The sequence below is a fragment of the Hypanus sabinus genome, chromosome X2 (genome assembly GCF_030144855.1).
Source record: "Hypanus sabinus isolate sHypSab1 chromosome X2, sHypSab1.hap1, whole genome shotgun sequence".
NCBI lineage: Eukaryota > Metazoa > Chordata > Chondrichthyes > Myliobatiformes > Dasyatidae > Hypanus > Hypanus sabinus.
This window is the reverse complement of record NC_082739.1, coordinates 2,299,309-2,315,701: the sequence shown is the minus strand read 5'-3', so window position 1 is coordinate 2,315,701 and position 16,393 is coordinate 2,299,309. Positions and strand designations below refer to the sequence as shown.

General features: G+C 43.0%; 1 protein-coding gene across 2 annotated transcripts in view; it reads right to left on the bottom strand.

Annotated features, from left to right (window-relative positions):
* sik3 (SIK family kinase 3) overlaps positions 1–16,393 on the bottom strand; it is a 361,914-nt gene that overhangs the window by 10,821 nt on the left and 334,700 nt on the right. For both annotated transcript variants that reach the window (XM_059956807.1, XM_059956806.1), the window contains exon 22: positions 5,552–5,694. In XM_059956807.1, coding sequence (XP_059812790.1) covers positions 5,552–5,694 — 143 coding nt within the window. The remainder of the gene's footprint in view (positions 1–5,551; positions 5,695–16,393) is intronic.

Genomic DNA, 16,393 nt, shown 5'->3' with positions numbered 1-16,393 from the left:
ACTTCACATGAATGAACTAGCTTGGAAATCTTTCCTCCAAACGGAACACACACCAGAAGACGCACAGTAGGTTTAAGGTGAGGAGTAAGATCTTTAGAGGGAAACAGAGAAAGAAATTTTTTCACCCAGACCGGGGTTGCAATCTGGGCACACTCCTGAGAAGATGGTGGAGACGGGTATTCTCACAAAATTTAAGAAGCATCAGGATGAACACTAGGGCACAGTAGGCTTCAGCAGATAATTACAGATAGGAATTGAATATCAGTATTGACAAGGAGGGCAGAAGGGCCTGGTTCTGTACATTGGAAGGCACAGGTAACTTTATTTACCACTACTCTGAACTTGAATTGAATTGATTTTATTACTTACATCCTTCATATACATGAGGAGTAAAAATCTTTATGTTACGTCTCCATCTAAATGTGAAATGTGCAATTTATAGTAATTTATAATAAATAGTATGCACAACAGGACAACATAGAAATACAATTGTATCAGCTTGAATTAATCAATCTGATGGCCTGGTGGAAGAAGTTGTTCCAGAGCCTGTTGGTCTTGGCTTTTATACTGTGGTACAGTTTCCCAGATGGTAGCAGTGGGAACAATTTGTGGTTGGGGTGACTCAGCTCCCCAATGATCCTTCGGGCCCATTTTACATGCCTGTTTTTGTAAATGTCCTGAATCATGGGAAGTTCACAACTATAGATGTGCTGGGCTGTCTGCACCACTCTCTGCAGAGTCCTGTGATTGAGGGAGGTACAGTTCCCATACCAGGCAGTGATGCAGCCAGTCAGGATGCTCTCAATTGTGCCCCTGTAGAAAGTTCTTAGGATATGGGACCCATACCAAACTTCTTCAACTGTCAGAGGTGAAAGAGGCACTGTTGTGCCTTTTTCACCACACAGCTGGTGTGTACAGACCACGTGGGATCCTCGGTAATGTGTATGCCGAGGAACTTAAAGCTGTTTACCCTCTCAACCCCAGGTCCACTGACATCAATAAGGGTTAGCTTGTCTCCATTCCTCCTGTAGTCTGCAACCAGCTCCTTTGTTTTTGTGACATCCAGGGAGAGGTTGTTTTCTTGACACCACTGTGTCAGGGTGATGACTTCCTCTCTGTAAGATGCCTCATTATTGTTTGAGATTAGGCCAATCAGTGTAGTGTTGTCAGCAAATTTAATTAGCAAATTGGAGCTGCGGGTGGCAACACAGTCATGGTTATACAGAGAGTAAAGGAGGGGGCTTAGGACACAGCCCTGAGGGGCATCTTATTATACAACCTAAAGGCTTACTTTCAAAGACTCGTTACAACACATATTCTCAGTATTATTTTTTTTATTTACACAGTTTGTCTTCTTTTTCACATTGGTTGGTTGTTAGTCTTTGTCTGTTATGTATAGTTTTTTGTTTTTGTTATGGTGAAAGATTTTGCCGGCCAGTGGTGCAGGGGCATCTGCACTAGGATTCGAGGCGAGTGGTCCCAGGTCCGAATCCAGCTGGCTCCTTGCACACTTGCCATCTGTGCTGGGTTGAACGACGAGCTAACAAGTCAGCCTCATAAAAAAAGACAAATGCTGAAGAAACAAGGTTGCTGCCTGATGCGCCACAAAGTGCAGAGAGGAACAACAACAATGGTGAAAGATTGAGTAGGCTAAGTATGTTTTCCCTGGAGCAAAGGTGGCCGAGGAGTGACGTGATAGAAGTAAAAACGAATTATTGGAGCTAGAGATAGGAAAAGGTCAAATCTTAGTAGGGTTATCCACATGTGGGGCAGGTGTGACCTGTACAAAAAGAACGGTTTGCACTTGAATCCCAGGGGGAACAATATCCTGGCAGGGAGGTTTGCTAAGGCTATTAGGGAGAGTTTAAACTAGAATTGCTGGGGGGTGGGAACCGAACTGATGTGACAAAGGAAAGGGAGGTTGGCTTACAAATAGAGAAAGCTTGGAGATAGTGCAAAAGGAAGGATAGGCAGGTGATAGAGAAGGTATGTACTCAGACCGATGGTGTGAGATGTGTTTATTTTAATGCAAGGAGTATTATGAACAAAGCGGATGAGCTTAGAGTGTGGATCAGCACTTGGAGCTATGATGTTGTGGCAATTACAGAGACCTGGGTGGTGCAGGGGCAGGAATGGCTACTTCAAGTGCCAGGCTTTAAATGTTTCAGAAGGGACAGGGAGGGAGGCTAAAGAGGTGGGGGCGTGGCACTGTTGATCAGGGATATTGTCTTGGCTGCAGAAAAGGAGGAAGGCATGGAGGGGTTGTCTTTGAAGTCTCTGTGGGTGGAAGTTAGGAATAGGAAGAGGTCAATAACTCTACTGGGTGTTTCTTATAGACCACCCAATAGTAACAGGGACATCGAGGAGCAGATAGGGAGACAGATTCTGGAAAGGTGCAATAATAACAGGGATGTCATGGTGGGAGATTTTAATTTCCCAAACATTGGTTGGCATCTCCCTAGAGCAAGGGGTTTAGATGGGGTGGAGTTTGTTAGGTGTGTTCAGGAAGGTATCTTGACACAATATGTAGATAAGCCTACATGAGGAGAGGCTGTACTTGATCTGTTATTGGGAAATGAACCTGGTCAAGTGTCAGGTCTCTCAGTGGGAGAGCATTTTGGAGATAGTGATCACAATTCTGTCTCCTTTACCACAGCATTGGAGAGGGATAGGAAGAGACGAGTTAGGGAAACATTTAATTGGGGTAAAGGGAAATATAAGTCTATCAGGCAGGAACTTGGAAGCATAAATTGGAAACAGATGCTCTCAGGGAAACATATGGAAGAAATGTCGCAAATGTTCAGGGGATATTTGTGTGGGGTTCAGCATAGGTATGTTCCAATGAGACGGGGAAGGATGGTAGGGTACAGGAACTGTGGTGTACAAAGGCTGTTGTAAATCTAGTCAAGAAGAAAAGAAGAGCTCACAAAAGGTTCAAAAAGCTAGGTAATGATAGAGAGCTAGAAGATTATAAGGCTAGCAGGAAGGAGCTTAAGAAAGAAATTAGGAGAGCCAAAAGGCCTTGGCAGACAGGATTAAGGAAAACCCAAGGCATTCTACACATATGTGAAGAGCAAGAGGATAAGACGTGAAAGAATAGGACCTATCAAATGTGACAGTGGGAAAGTGTGTATGGAACTGGAGGAGATAGCAGAGATATTTAATGAATACTTTGCTTCAGTATTCACTATGAAAAAGGATCTTGGCGATTGTAGTGATGACTTGCAGCAGACTGAAAAGCTTGAGCATGTAGATATTAAGAAAGAGGATGTGCTGGAACTTCTGGAAAGCATCAAGTTGGATAAGACACCGGGACCGGACGAGATGTACCCCAGGCTACTGTGGGAAGCAAGGGAGATTGCTGAGCCTCTGGCAATGATCTTTGCATCATCAATGAGGATGGGAGAGGTTTCAGAGGGTTGGAGGGTTGCGGATGTTGTTCCCTTATTGAAGAAAGGGAGTAGAGATAGCCCAGGAAATTATAGACCAGTGAGTCTTAATCAGTGGTTGGTAAGTTGACGGAGACGATCCTGAGAGGCAGGATTTATGAACATTTGGAGAGACATAATATGATTAGGAATAATCAGCATGGCTTTGTCAAGGGCAGGTCGTGCCTTACGAGCCTGATTGAATTTTTTGAGTATGTGACGAAACACATTGATGAAGGAAGGGCAGTAGATGTAGTGTATATAGATTTCAGCAAGGCATTTGATAAGGTACTCCATGCAAGGCTTATTATTGAGAAAGTAGGGAAGCATGGGATCCAAGGGGACATTGCTTTGTGGATCCAGAACTGGCTTGCCCACAGAAGGCAAAAAGTGGTTGTAGATGGGTCATATTCTGCATGGAGGTCGGTGACCAGTGGAGTGCCTCAGGGATCTGTTCTGGGACCCCCTACTCTTTGTGATTTTTATAAATGACCTGGATGAGGAAGTGGAGGAATGAGTTAGTAAATTTTCTGATGACAAAAAGGTTAGGGGTATTGTGGATAGTGTGGAGAGTTGTCAGAGGTTACAGCGGGACATTGATAGGATGCAAAACTGGGCTGAGAAGTGGCAGATGGAGTTCAACCCAGAAAAGTGTGAGGTGGTTCATTTTGGTAGGTCAAATATGATGGCAGAAAATAGAATTAATGGTAAGACTCTTGGCAGTGAGGAGGATCAGAGGGATCTTGGAGTCTGAGTCCATAGGACACTCAAAGCTGCTACGCAGGTTGACTCTGTGGTTAAGAATGCATATGGTGCATTGGCCTTCATCAACCGTGACAGCAGCTATAAAGGACCCTGGGGTCAGACCCCACTTGGAGTACTGTACTCAGTTCTGGTCACCTCAGTAAGGATGTGGAAACCATAGAAAGGGTGCAGAGGAGAGTTACAAGGATGTTGCCTGGATTAGGGAGCATGCCTTATGAGAATAGGTTGAGTGAACTCGGCCTTTTCTCCTTGGAGCGATGGAGGATAAGAAGTGACCTGATAGAAGTGTACAAGATAATGAGAGGCATTGATCATGTGGGTAGTCAGAAGCTTTTTCCCAGGGCTGAAATGGCTAGTACGAGAGGGCGTAGTTTTAAGGTGCTTGGAAATAGGTACAGAGGAGATGTCAGGGGTAAATTTTTTTTTATACAGAGAGTGGTGAGGGTGTGGAATGGGCTGCCGGCGGTGGCGGTGGAGGCAGAAACGATAGAATCTTTTAAGAGACTCCTGGATAGGTACATGGAGCTTAGAAAAATAGAGGGCTGTGGGTAAGCCTAGGTAGTTCTAGGGTAACGACATGTTCGGCACAGCTTTGTGGGCCAAAGGGCCTGTACTGTGCTGTATGTTTTCTGTGTTTCTAAAACAAGAGGGCATAAGTTTAAGATGAGTTTAAGTTTAAAGCAATTTGAGGAGGTACAATTTTTTAAAAATAGGGAGCAGTTGCTATCTGGAACTCATTGCCAGAGGGAACACGGAATCAGATACAATCACTATGTTTCAGAGACATTCAGACAGGCACTTATGATTGATACACACTGAATAAGGACAAATGGGATTATTGCAAATGACTGAAAGGTTGTCATGGCTATGTCTCACAACTCTGCAACTTAAAATGTGCACATTTTCTCACTTATCCACTTCTGATGAAGGGTCATTGACCTAAACTGTAAGCTCAGTTTCTGCCTCTATAGATGCTGGCTAGACCTGTTTGAGTATTTTCAGTTTTTTGTCCTTTATTACATTACGAAGGAGTTGGGATGAAGCCACAGTTAAAGAGAAGAAATTTAGAGGAAGATTTTGCCAATGTTTTAAGGGATCATAGTTAAATGTCATGCATCTTGGTGATTTCCAATCATAATATTTGGTTAAATCAATGGTAATTAACTTTGAACGTTACTGGGCCAAGAATGAAAAAAAAAACCCCACAGTTTCTGGTTAATAAATATGAAAAACAAAAGAATTGAACATATTAACCACATACATCATTTTGCTTAAAACTTCTCTATCACACTGTAAATCAAGGGAATCAAGCTATTTAACAGCTAATGGTGCAAAAGAATTAAATACTTTGCACATACATAAGCATCATCACTTGTCTGAATGGTGTGATGCCGTTGGAGAATTTTAGTTGACTGTCTTGTGTAACCTATTCCATTGTGATCATTTACTTCCATTGGCTGCATAGAGGCCCTTCCATCCATTCGATCCCCTGTTATGGACTCTGAAATAAGAGAAAGTTTTGAAGCAGTTTCACATCATCTGTTACAATTTATCAGCTGAAGTGACTAATATTTATTATGTTGTTGTTCAGGATCTCATAACACTTTTCCTGTTCAGCTCCTCTGTATTCTGTCACACTGTAGCACCCAAAACTGATGAACATATCATTTCCTAATCACTTGAACTGTACACAGAAACAAAGGAACACAAGAAAGAACATGAGGAGGAGGAGGCCACCTGGCTTCAAGTCTCCTGCTTTTCGATATGATCATGGCTGATCTACACTCAGATTTAATATCTACACTGTGTGACAACACCCATCTCCCCATCCTCCCTACAGACAGCCCTCAAGCCCAATCTTTCAAAATCTATCTACCTCCACTTTAATACTTCTAATAAGCTAGCCTCCACAACTCCATGGACAGAGAACTCCAGAGATTCAGCACCTTCCAACATACTTCAGTTGTAAATGACTGGCCCCTTATATCGGAACTATGTCCCCTTGTTTGAGATTCTCCCGCAAATGAAAACATCCTAACATCTAATCTGGCATACCCCCTTAGGACCTTATTTGTTTCAATAAGATCACCCTTCGTTCTCCTAAACTCCAAAGAATTCAGACCAAACCTCTTTAGCCTCTCGACAGATCATTCTTCTCAATCTCTTTTGGACTGCCAAAGCTATATAACTATATCCCTAAAAGTACACAATTATTTTCCTTCTAGGGTAAAGAGACCAGGACTAGGCACAGTATTCCTGGTGTGACCTCAGCAAAACCCTGTGCAACAAACATCCTCATTGCAGTAAAGGCCAACATAGGCTACTTGCTCTCTTAACTATGTGACATAGTTATCTGTTAACATGATTCATGCATAAGAACTAAACCTCTCTGTACTTTACAGGCCAGGCAGCATGTATGGAAAAGAGTAAACAGTCGACATTTCAGGCCAAGACCTTTCACCAGGACTGGAAAAAAAAGATGAGAAGTTAGAGCAAGGTGGGGAGAGGAGAGGAAGTAGTACAAGGTGGTAGGTGATAGGTGAAACTGGGAGAGTGGAAAGGGTGAAGTAAAGAGCTGGGAAGTTGATAGGTGAAAGAGATAAAGGGCTGGAGAAGGGGAATCTGATAGGAGAGGTCTGATAGATCATGGAAGAAAGGGAAGGGAGAAGAGCACCAGAAGGAGGTGATAGGCAGGTAAGGAGATAAGGTGAGAGAGGGAAACAGGAATGGGAATGGTGGGGGCAGTTACCAGAAGTTCAAAAAATTAATGCTTATGCCATCAGTTTGGAGGCTACCTAAGAACACAAGGTGTTGTTTCTCCAACCTGAGTGTGGTCTCATCGCGGCAGGAAAGGAGGCATGGACAGATATGTCGGAATGGGAATGGGAATGGGAAGTAAAATAGTGGCCACCAACTTCAATTTTACTTCCCATTCCCATATGCCAGTCCATGGCCTCCTCTATTGCACCTTCTTGCTCTAACCTCATATCTTTTTCAGTCCTAACAAAGGGTCTCAGCCCAAAATATCGGCTGTTTATTCTTTTCTACACATGCTGCCTGGCCTGCTGATTTCCTCCAGTATTTTGTGTGTTCCTTGGATTTCCAGCATTTGCAGATTTTCTTGTTTTTGTGCCTCTCTGTACTTTGCAGTCATTTTCTACTGAGATGCCAATGTCTTTTAATTCTACTTACCTTATACATGACCTTATACGTTCTTGCAGTAATCTCCATTTGCCAAGTTTTCGCCCATTCAGTCTATCTACATCCCAAAGCCAAGTCACAGTCCTCATCACAATATGCCTTTCCAATTATTTTCGTATCATGAGCAAATACACTAATGTTAATCATGTTATTAGCAGCAAAGCTCTCAGTATTGCAGGAATTAATGAAGTTTTATTAGAAGAGGCATGCTTTTAATATCAGTGACTAACAGAAAGATAAATGACAAATGTTAAGGACCAATAACTAGTCACAACCTATTGAATCAAAGCCATGTAATAGTAATTAACAGTTGTTTAAATGCCAGACTTCTTTTACTGGGGCCTGAAGTATTGGGTCTGCACCAATTATTAATGCAAGCCTAAGTGAGAAAATACATTCAAATTGTAAAGTGAATAAAATTCTGCTTTTGGGAACTAACATAAAATAAAATCCACCCCTCTAAAGCTGAAACATTCTTATCAAAAGCTAAAAATGATGTACGATACATCAGTAGTTGACATTTCTGGCTTGAAATACTGCTGAATTAACCACATTAGATGCAGTAATTGTGTTTTTGATTACAAAAAACAATTACATACACAGAACATAGAAATTTACAGCACATTGTGGCCAAAAGGCGTGTAATGTTGTGCCAACCATGTAACCTAATCTAGACTGCCTAGAATTTCCCTAGCGCATAGCCCTCTATTTATTTAAGCTCCATGTACCGATCTAAGAGGCTCTTAAAAGGTACTATCGTATCCACTTCCACCACTGCCGCTGGAAGTGCACTCCACGCACACACCACTCGCTGTGTGAAAAACTCACCCCTAACATCCCCCCTGAGTCAGAGTGGGACAGCTTTGGCTCAACAGGCTTCGGCGTGAACAGGCAGAGATGAAGGTAGGTTCCAGTAAGTTGTTGTTGTTTTCTCATTTGATTTCTTTTTTAACAAGTCAGTTTAGAGAGAATGCCAGGCAGGATGTTGGAATGCTCCTCTTGCAGGATGTGGGAAGTCAGGGAGACCTCTGGTGTCCCTGACAACGACACCTGCAAGAAGTGCATCCAGCTGCAGCTCCTAACAAACCACGTTAGGAACTGGAGCAGGATCTGGATGACCTCCGGATCATTCGGGAGAATGAGAAGTTTTTAGATAGTAGTTTCAGGGAAGTAGCTACACCAAAGGAGCAGGGCACAGGTAATTGGGTAACCGTCAGGCGAAGGAAGGGGAAAGGGCAGGCAGAGCAGGGTTCCCCTGTGGCCATTCCCCTCAACAACAAGTATACCGATTTGGATACTGTTGGGAGGGGGGGGGGGGGGGATGTCTTACCTGGGACAAGCTGTGGCATCCGGATCTCTGGCACTGAGTCTGGTTCTACAGTGCAGAAGGGAGGGTGGAAGAAGAGGAGAGCAGTCGTGATGGGGGACTTGATAGTTAGAGGTACAGACAGGAGGTTCTGTGGTCGTGACAGAGACTCCCGGATGGTTTGTTGCCTCCCGGGTGCCAGGGTCAGGGATGTCTCTGAGCACATGCACAGCATTCTGAAGTAGGAGGGTGAGCAGCCAGATGTCATGGTACACATCGGTATCAATGACGTAGGAAGGAAGAGTGAGAAGGTCCTGAAGAATGAGTATAGAGAGCCTGCTAGGAAGTTAAAAAGCAGGACCTCGAGGGTAGTAATCTCAGGATTGCTACCTGTGCCACGTGCCAGTGAGGGTAAGTGTTGGATGCTCTGGAGGATGAACACATGGCTGAGGAACTGGTGTAGGGGGCAGGGTTTCAGATTTTTGGATCATTGGGACCTCTTCTGGGGCAGGTGTGACCTGTACAAGAGAGACGGATTACACCTGAACTACAGGGGGACCAATATCCTTGCAGGGAGGTTTGCTAATGTTATTGGGGAGGTTTGCAGGGGGATGGGAACCAGAGCGCCAGAGTAGATAGTGGAGCGGGGATGAAAATAAATGATGTTAAAAGTTCATGCAAAGTCAGAAATAGAAGGGTTATGTGTGATGGTAATAATCTTCTGAGGTGTGTCTATTTCAATGCGAGGAGTATTGTGGGGAAGGCAGACGAGCTGAGGGTCTGGATTGACACATGGAATTATGACATTATAGCCATTAGTGAAACTTGGCTACAGGAGGGGCAGGACTGGCAGCTCAATGTTCCAGGGTTCTGATGTTTCAGACGTGATTGGGGCAGAGGGATGAAGGGTGGGGGGGTGGCATTGCTAGTCAGAGAAAATGTTACAGCAGTGCTCAGACAGGACAGATTAGAGGGCTTGTCTACCGAGGCCATATGGGTGGAGCTGAGAAGCAGGAAAGGTATGACCACATTAATGGTGTTGTATTATAGACCACCCAATAGTCAGCGAGAATTGGAGGAGCAAATCTGCAGAGAGATAGCAGACAATTGCAGGAAACATAAAGTTGTGATAGTAAGGGAGATTAATTTTCCACAGATTGATTGGGACTCCCATACTGTTAAAGGTCTAGACAAGTTAGAGTTTGCAAAATGTGTTCAGGAAAGTTTTCTAAATCAATATATAGAGGTACCAACTAAAGATCATAGTACCATATCAAGGTACCATATTAGATTTCCTATTAGGAAACTAGTTAGGACAGGTGACGGAACTGTGCGTAGGGGACCTCTTTAGGTCCAGCGATCATAACGCCAGTAGTTTCAACTTGGTCATGGATAAAGGCAGATCTGGTCCTTGGGTTGAGGTACTAAACTGGAAAAAGGCCAAATTTGAAGAAATGTGAAAGGATCTAAAAAGTGTAGATTGGGACAGGTTTTTCTCTGGCAAGGATGTGATTGGTATGTGGGAGGCCTTCAAAGGAGAAATTTTGAGAGTGCAGAGTTTGTATGTTCCTGTCAGGATTAAAGGCAAGGTGAATAAGAATAAGGAACCTTGGTTCTCTAGGGATATTGGAACTCTGATAAAGAAGAAGAGAAAGATGTATGACATGTTTAGGAAACAGGGAGCAAATAAGGTACTTGAGGAGTATAAAAAGTGCAAGAAAATACTTAAGAAAGAAATCAGGAGGGCTAAAAGAAGACATGAGGTTGCTTTGGCAGTCAAGGTGAAGGATAATCCAAAGAGCTTCTACAGGTATATTAAGAGCAAAAGGATAATAAGGGATAAAATTGGTCCTCTTGAAGATCAGAGTGGTCAGCCATGTATGGAACCAAAAGAAATGGGGGAGATCTTAAATGGGATTTTTGAATCTGTATTTACTAAGGAAACTGGCAAGGAGTCAATGGAAATGAGGCAAACAAATAGTGAGGTCATGGGACCTATACAGATTAAAGAGGAGGAGGTACTTGCTATCTTGAGGCAAATCAGAGTAGATAAATCCCCAGGACCTGACAGAGTATTCCCTCGGACCTTGAAGGAGACTAGTGTTGAAATTGCAGGGGCCCTGGCAGATATATTTAAAATGTCGGTATCTACAGGTGAGGTGCCCAAGGATTGGAGGGTTACCTACTACCCTAATGCGGTAGTAGGTAAATTATTGGAAGGAGTACTAAGAGATACAAGTATTTGGATAGACAGGGACTTATTAGGGAAAGTCAACATGGCTTTGTGCGTAGTAAATCATGTTTAACCAATTTATTAGTGTTTTTCGAGGAGGTTACCAGGAAAATGGATGAAGGGAAGGCAGTGGATGTTGTCTATATGGACTTCAGTAAGGCCTTTGACAAGGTCCCACGTGGGAGGTTAGTTAGGAAGATTCAGTCGCTAGGTATACATGGTGAGGTAGTAAAATGGATTAGACATTGGCTCAATGGGAGAAGCCAGAGAGTGGTAGTGGAGGATTGCTTCACTGAGTGGAGGTCTGTGACTAGTGGTGTGCCACAGGGTCCATTGTTATTTGTCATCTATATTAATGATCTGGATGATAACGTGGTAAATTGGATCAGCAAATTTGCTGATGATACAAAGATTGGAGGTGTAGTGGACAGTGAGGAAGGTTTTCAAAGCTTGCGGGGGGATTTGGACCAGCTGGAAAAATGGGATGACAAATGGCAGATGCAGTTTAATGCAGACAAGTGTGCGGTATTGCACTTCGGAAGGACAAACCAAGGTAGAACATACAAGGTGGTAGGACACTGAGGAGTGCAGTAGAACAGAGGGATACAAAATTCCCTAAAAGTGGCATCACAGGTAGATAGGGTCATAAAGAAAGTATTGAGTATAAGAGTTGGAATGTTATGGTGAGGTTGTATAAGACATTGGTGAGGCCGAATTTGGAGTATTGTGTGCAGTTTGGTCACCTAATTACAGGAAGGATATTAATAAGGTTGAAAGAGTGTAGAGAAGGTTTACAAGGATGTTGCTGAGACTTGAGAAACTGAGTTACAGAGAAAGGTTGAATAGGTTAGGACTTCATTCCCTGGAGCGTAGAAGAATGAGGGGAGATTTGATAGAGGTATATAAAATTATGGTGGGTATAGATAGAGTGAATGCAAGCAGGCTTTTTCTACTGAGGCTAGGGAGAAAAAAAACCAGAGCACATGGATTAAGGGTGAAAAGGGAAAAGTTTAAAGGAAACATTAAGGGAAGTTTCTTCACACAGAGAGTAGTGGGAGTGTGGAATGAGCTGCCAGTTGAAGTGGTGAATGCAGGCTCACTTTTAACATTTAAGAAAAATTTGGACAGGTACATGGATGAGAGGGGTATGGAGGGATATGGTCTAGGTGCAGATCAGTGGGACTAGGCAGAAAAATGGTTCGGCACAGCCAAGAAGGGCCAAAAGGCCTGTTTCTGTGCTGTAATGTCCTATGGTTCCATCTATCTATCTATCTAGAGTGTGATAATAGTGCTGCTCTGGGTAACAAACCAGAACTTGCTTTTCTTTTTTCAGTGCAGCATGGAATTTTTCCTGTTTCCATATTTCAAGATGACAGAGAAGGGGGAAACCACTTTGGCCCATTGAGTTTGTTCCTGGGCAGACAGCAACCCCATTAACTTGCTATTCTTTCCTGTAACTTATTCTCCCCGTATTCTCATCAACATGCCCTGATTGTACCACTCACTAACAGAGTAGAAACAATTTACAGTCCCTAAATAATCTACCAACCCACACACATTTTAAATGTGGAAACAACTAGATTCAAGATTCAACTTTATTTATCAATATTCGTTTATTTATAAGACTATAAGACCATAAGAAATAAGTGTGGAATTAAGTCCTTCAGCTCATTGACTCTGCTCTGCCTTTCAATCATGACTGATTCATTATCCCTCTTAATCCCATTCTCTTGCCTTCTTCCCGTAACATTTGACACCCTAACCAAGAAACTACCAACCTCGGCTTTAAATATACTCAATGACTTGGCCTCCACAGCTGTACATCGCAATAAATTCCACTGATTCACCACCCTCTAGCTGAAGAAATTCTTCCTCAGCTCTGTCCTCAGTATTGTGTGCAGTTTTGGTCTCCAAATTTGAGGAAGGACATTCTTGCTATTGAGGGAGTGCAGCGGAGGTTCACGAGGTTAATTCCCAGAATGGCGGGACTGTCATATGTTGAAAGATTGGAGCGACTGGGCTTGTATACACTGGAATTTAGAAGGATGAGAGGGGATCTGATTGAGATATATAAGATTATTAATGGATTGGACACACTGGAGGCAGGAAGCATGTTCCCGCTGATGGGTGAGTCCAGAACTAGAGGTCACAGTTTAAGAATAAGGGGTAGGCCATTTAGAACAGAGATGCGGAAAAACTTTTTCACCCAGAGAGTGGTGGATATGTGGAATGCTCTGCCCCAGAAGGCAGTGGAGGCCAAGTCTCTGGATGCATTCAAGAGAGAGTTAGATAGAGCTCTTACAGATAGCGGGTTCAAGGGATATGGGGAGAGGGCAGGAACGGGGCACTGAATGTATATGATCAGCCATGATCACATTGAATGGTGGAGCTGGCTAGAAGGGCCGAATGGCCTACCTCTGCACCTATTGTCTATTGTTCTAAATAGGTGTCCCTCTATTCCAAGATTGAGCTCTCTGATCCTAGACTCATGACACATCTGTTCCACATCCACTCTATCTAGCACTTTCAATATTCAATGGGATCCCAATTCTTCTAAATGTCAGCAAGTACAGGCCCAGAGCCACCAAGCACTCTTCATACATTAACCCTTTCATTCCTGGGATCATTCTCGTGATCATCCTCTGGACCCTCTCCAATGCCAGTGCAGTTTCTTAGAAAAGAGGCACAAAAATGTTCGTAAGTCTGACCAATGCTTTATAAAGCATCCAGGATCACATCTTTGCTCTTATATTCTAGTCCTCTTGAAATGAATGCTAAGATTGCACTTGCCTTTTTTACCATCCACTGAACCTGCAAGTTACACGAGGATTCCCAAATCCCTTTGCACCTCTGATTTTTGAATTTTCTCTCCATTTAGAAAATAGCCTAGGTCTTTATTCCTTCTACCAAACTGCATGACAATACACTATATTCCACCTACCACTTCTTTGCCCATTCTCCCAATCTAAGTTCTTCTGCAGACACCTTGCTTCTTCACCACGACATGTCCCTCCACCTAATCTTTGTTATCGTCTGCAAACTTGGCCACGAAGCCGTTGATTCTATCATCCAAATTGTTGATACATAATGTGAAAAGAAACGGTCCCAATACCGACCCCTACAGAACACCACTTGCCATTGGCAGCCAACAGAATAGGCCCCCTTTATTCCAACACTTTGCCTGTTGCCAATCAGCCAATCTTCTATCCATGTTAGTATCTTTCCTGTAATATCATTGGTTCTTATCTTGTTAAGCAGCCTCTTGCGGAACTTTGTCAAAAGCCTTCTCAAAATCCAAGTGAACAATATCCACTGACTCTCTTTTGTCCATCCTGCCTGTTATATCCTCAGGATTTTGTCTGGGTTGCTTTGGATTTCCAGCACCTATAGAATTTCTTGCTTATTATTTGTTTTTCTTTGTCTATACTGCCTGTTATTTCACATCAGATCCCAACAGATTTGTCAGGCAAGATTTCCCCTTAAAGAAGTCATGCTGGCATTGGCCTACTTTATCATGCATCTGCAAGTATCACAAAGCTTCATCCTTAATAATGAACTTCATCTTCCCAACCACTAAAGTCAGACTTACTGGCCTACAATTTCTTTTCTTATGCCTGCCTCCCTTCTTAAATAGTGGAGTGACATTTTCAATTTTCCAGTCCTCCAGAACCATTCCAGAATCTAGTGATTCTTGAAAGATCATTACTAAGGTCTTCACAATTTCTTCAGCAACCTCTTTCAGAACTCTCACATGTAGTTCATCTGGTCTAGGTGACTTATCTACCTCCAGACCTTTCAGTTTCCCAAGCACCTTCTCCTGAGTAATAGCAACTGCGATCGCTTCTGCCCTCGACTCTCTCAAATTTATGGCATATAGCTAGTGTCTTCCATGGTGAAGACTGATGCAAAATACATATTAAGCTTGTCCACCATTTCTTTGGCCCCCATTACTATCTCTCCAGCGTCATTTTCCAGCAGCTCAATATCCATGCTCATCTCTCTTTTACTCTTTATATATCTGAAAGAAACTTTTTGTATACTCTTTGAAATTATTTGCAAGCTTACCTTCATATTTCATCTTTTCTCTCTTTTTTTTTTAGTTGCCTTCTGTTGGTTTTTAAAAAAAACTTCCAATCCTCTAACTTCCCACTAATTATTGTTCTATTATAGGCCCCCTCTTTTGATTTTGTGCTGTCTTTGACTTCCCTTATCAGTTACACCTGCCTCATCCTCTCTTTAGAATACTTCATCTTTGGAATGTATCTACCCGTTTCTCTCTGTGCCTTGTGGCGCATCGGGCAGCAACCTTTCCAACTCTTTAGCATTTGTCTGTTTTTTTTTGAGGCCAAGTTTCTAGCTCGATGCTTAACCCAGCATGGATAGAAAACATGCAAGGAGCCAGCCAGCCAGATTCGAACCTGAGACCACTCGCCTCGAATTCTGGTGGGGATGCTACTACACCACTGGCTGGTTATGCATCTACCCTGCACCTTCCAAATTGCTCCCAGAAACTCCAGCTATTGCTGTTCTTCTGTCATCTCTGATAGTGCCCCCTTTCAATCAACTCTGCCAGCTTCTCTCTCAGGCCTTTGTAATTCCCTTTACTCCACTGTAATACTAATACATCTGACATTATCTTCTCCCTCTCAAATTGCAGGGTGATTTCTCTCATTATATGATCATTTTTTTCTACGGGTTCCTTTACCATAAGTTCCTTAATCAAACACTCAATCCAGAATTGCATTTCCCATAGTGGGCTCAGCCACAAGCTATTCCAAAAAGCCATTTCATAGGCATTCTACAAATTCTCTCCGAGTATAGCACCAGCCTGATTTTCCCAATCAACCTGCATATTGAAATTCCCCCATGACTACTGTAACATTGCCCTTGTTACATGCCTTTTCTATCTCCCATTGTAATTTGCATCCCACATCCTGGCTACTATTCAGCGGCCTGTATGTAACTCCCATCAGGGTCTTTAGAACACATCTTCTTTGGGACGTATTTGTGCTGCACCTTCCAAATTGCTCCCAGAAACTCTAGCCATTGCTGTTCCACCATCATCCCTGCTAGTGTTTCCTTCCAATCAAATTTGGCCAGCTCCTCTCTTGTGCCTCTGTAATTCCCTTTACTCCACTGTAGTACTGATACATCTGAGTTTAGATGTATCCTTCTCAAATTGCAGACAGAATCCTGTCACTAGTACCCTTTATCTCTCCAAATCAATTCCAGTTCATTGCAGAATAGCTGATCTCCCCTTGCAGGCATTCTACAAAATCCCCCTCTCTTGGGATCCAGCACCAACCCAATTTTCCCAATCTCCCTGCCTCTTGAAATCCCCCATGACTATCGTAACATTAGCCTTTTGACATGCACTTTCTAGTCCCCATTGTAATTTCTAGCCTACATTCTGGCTACTGTTCTGAGACCTATATGTAACTCTCATCAGGATCTTTTTCC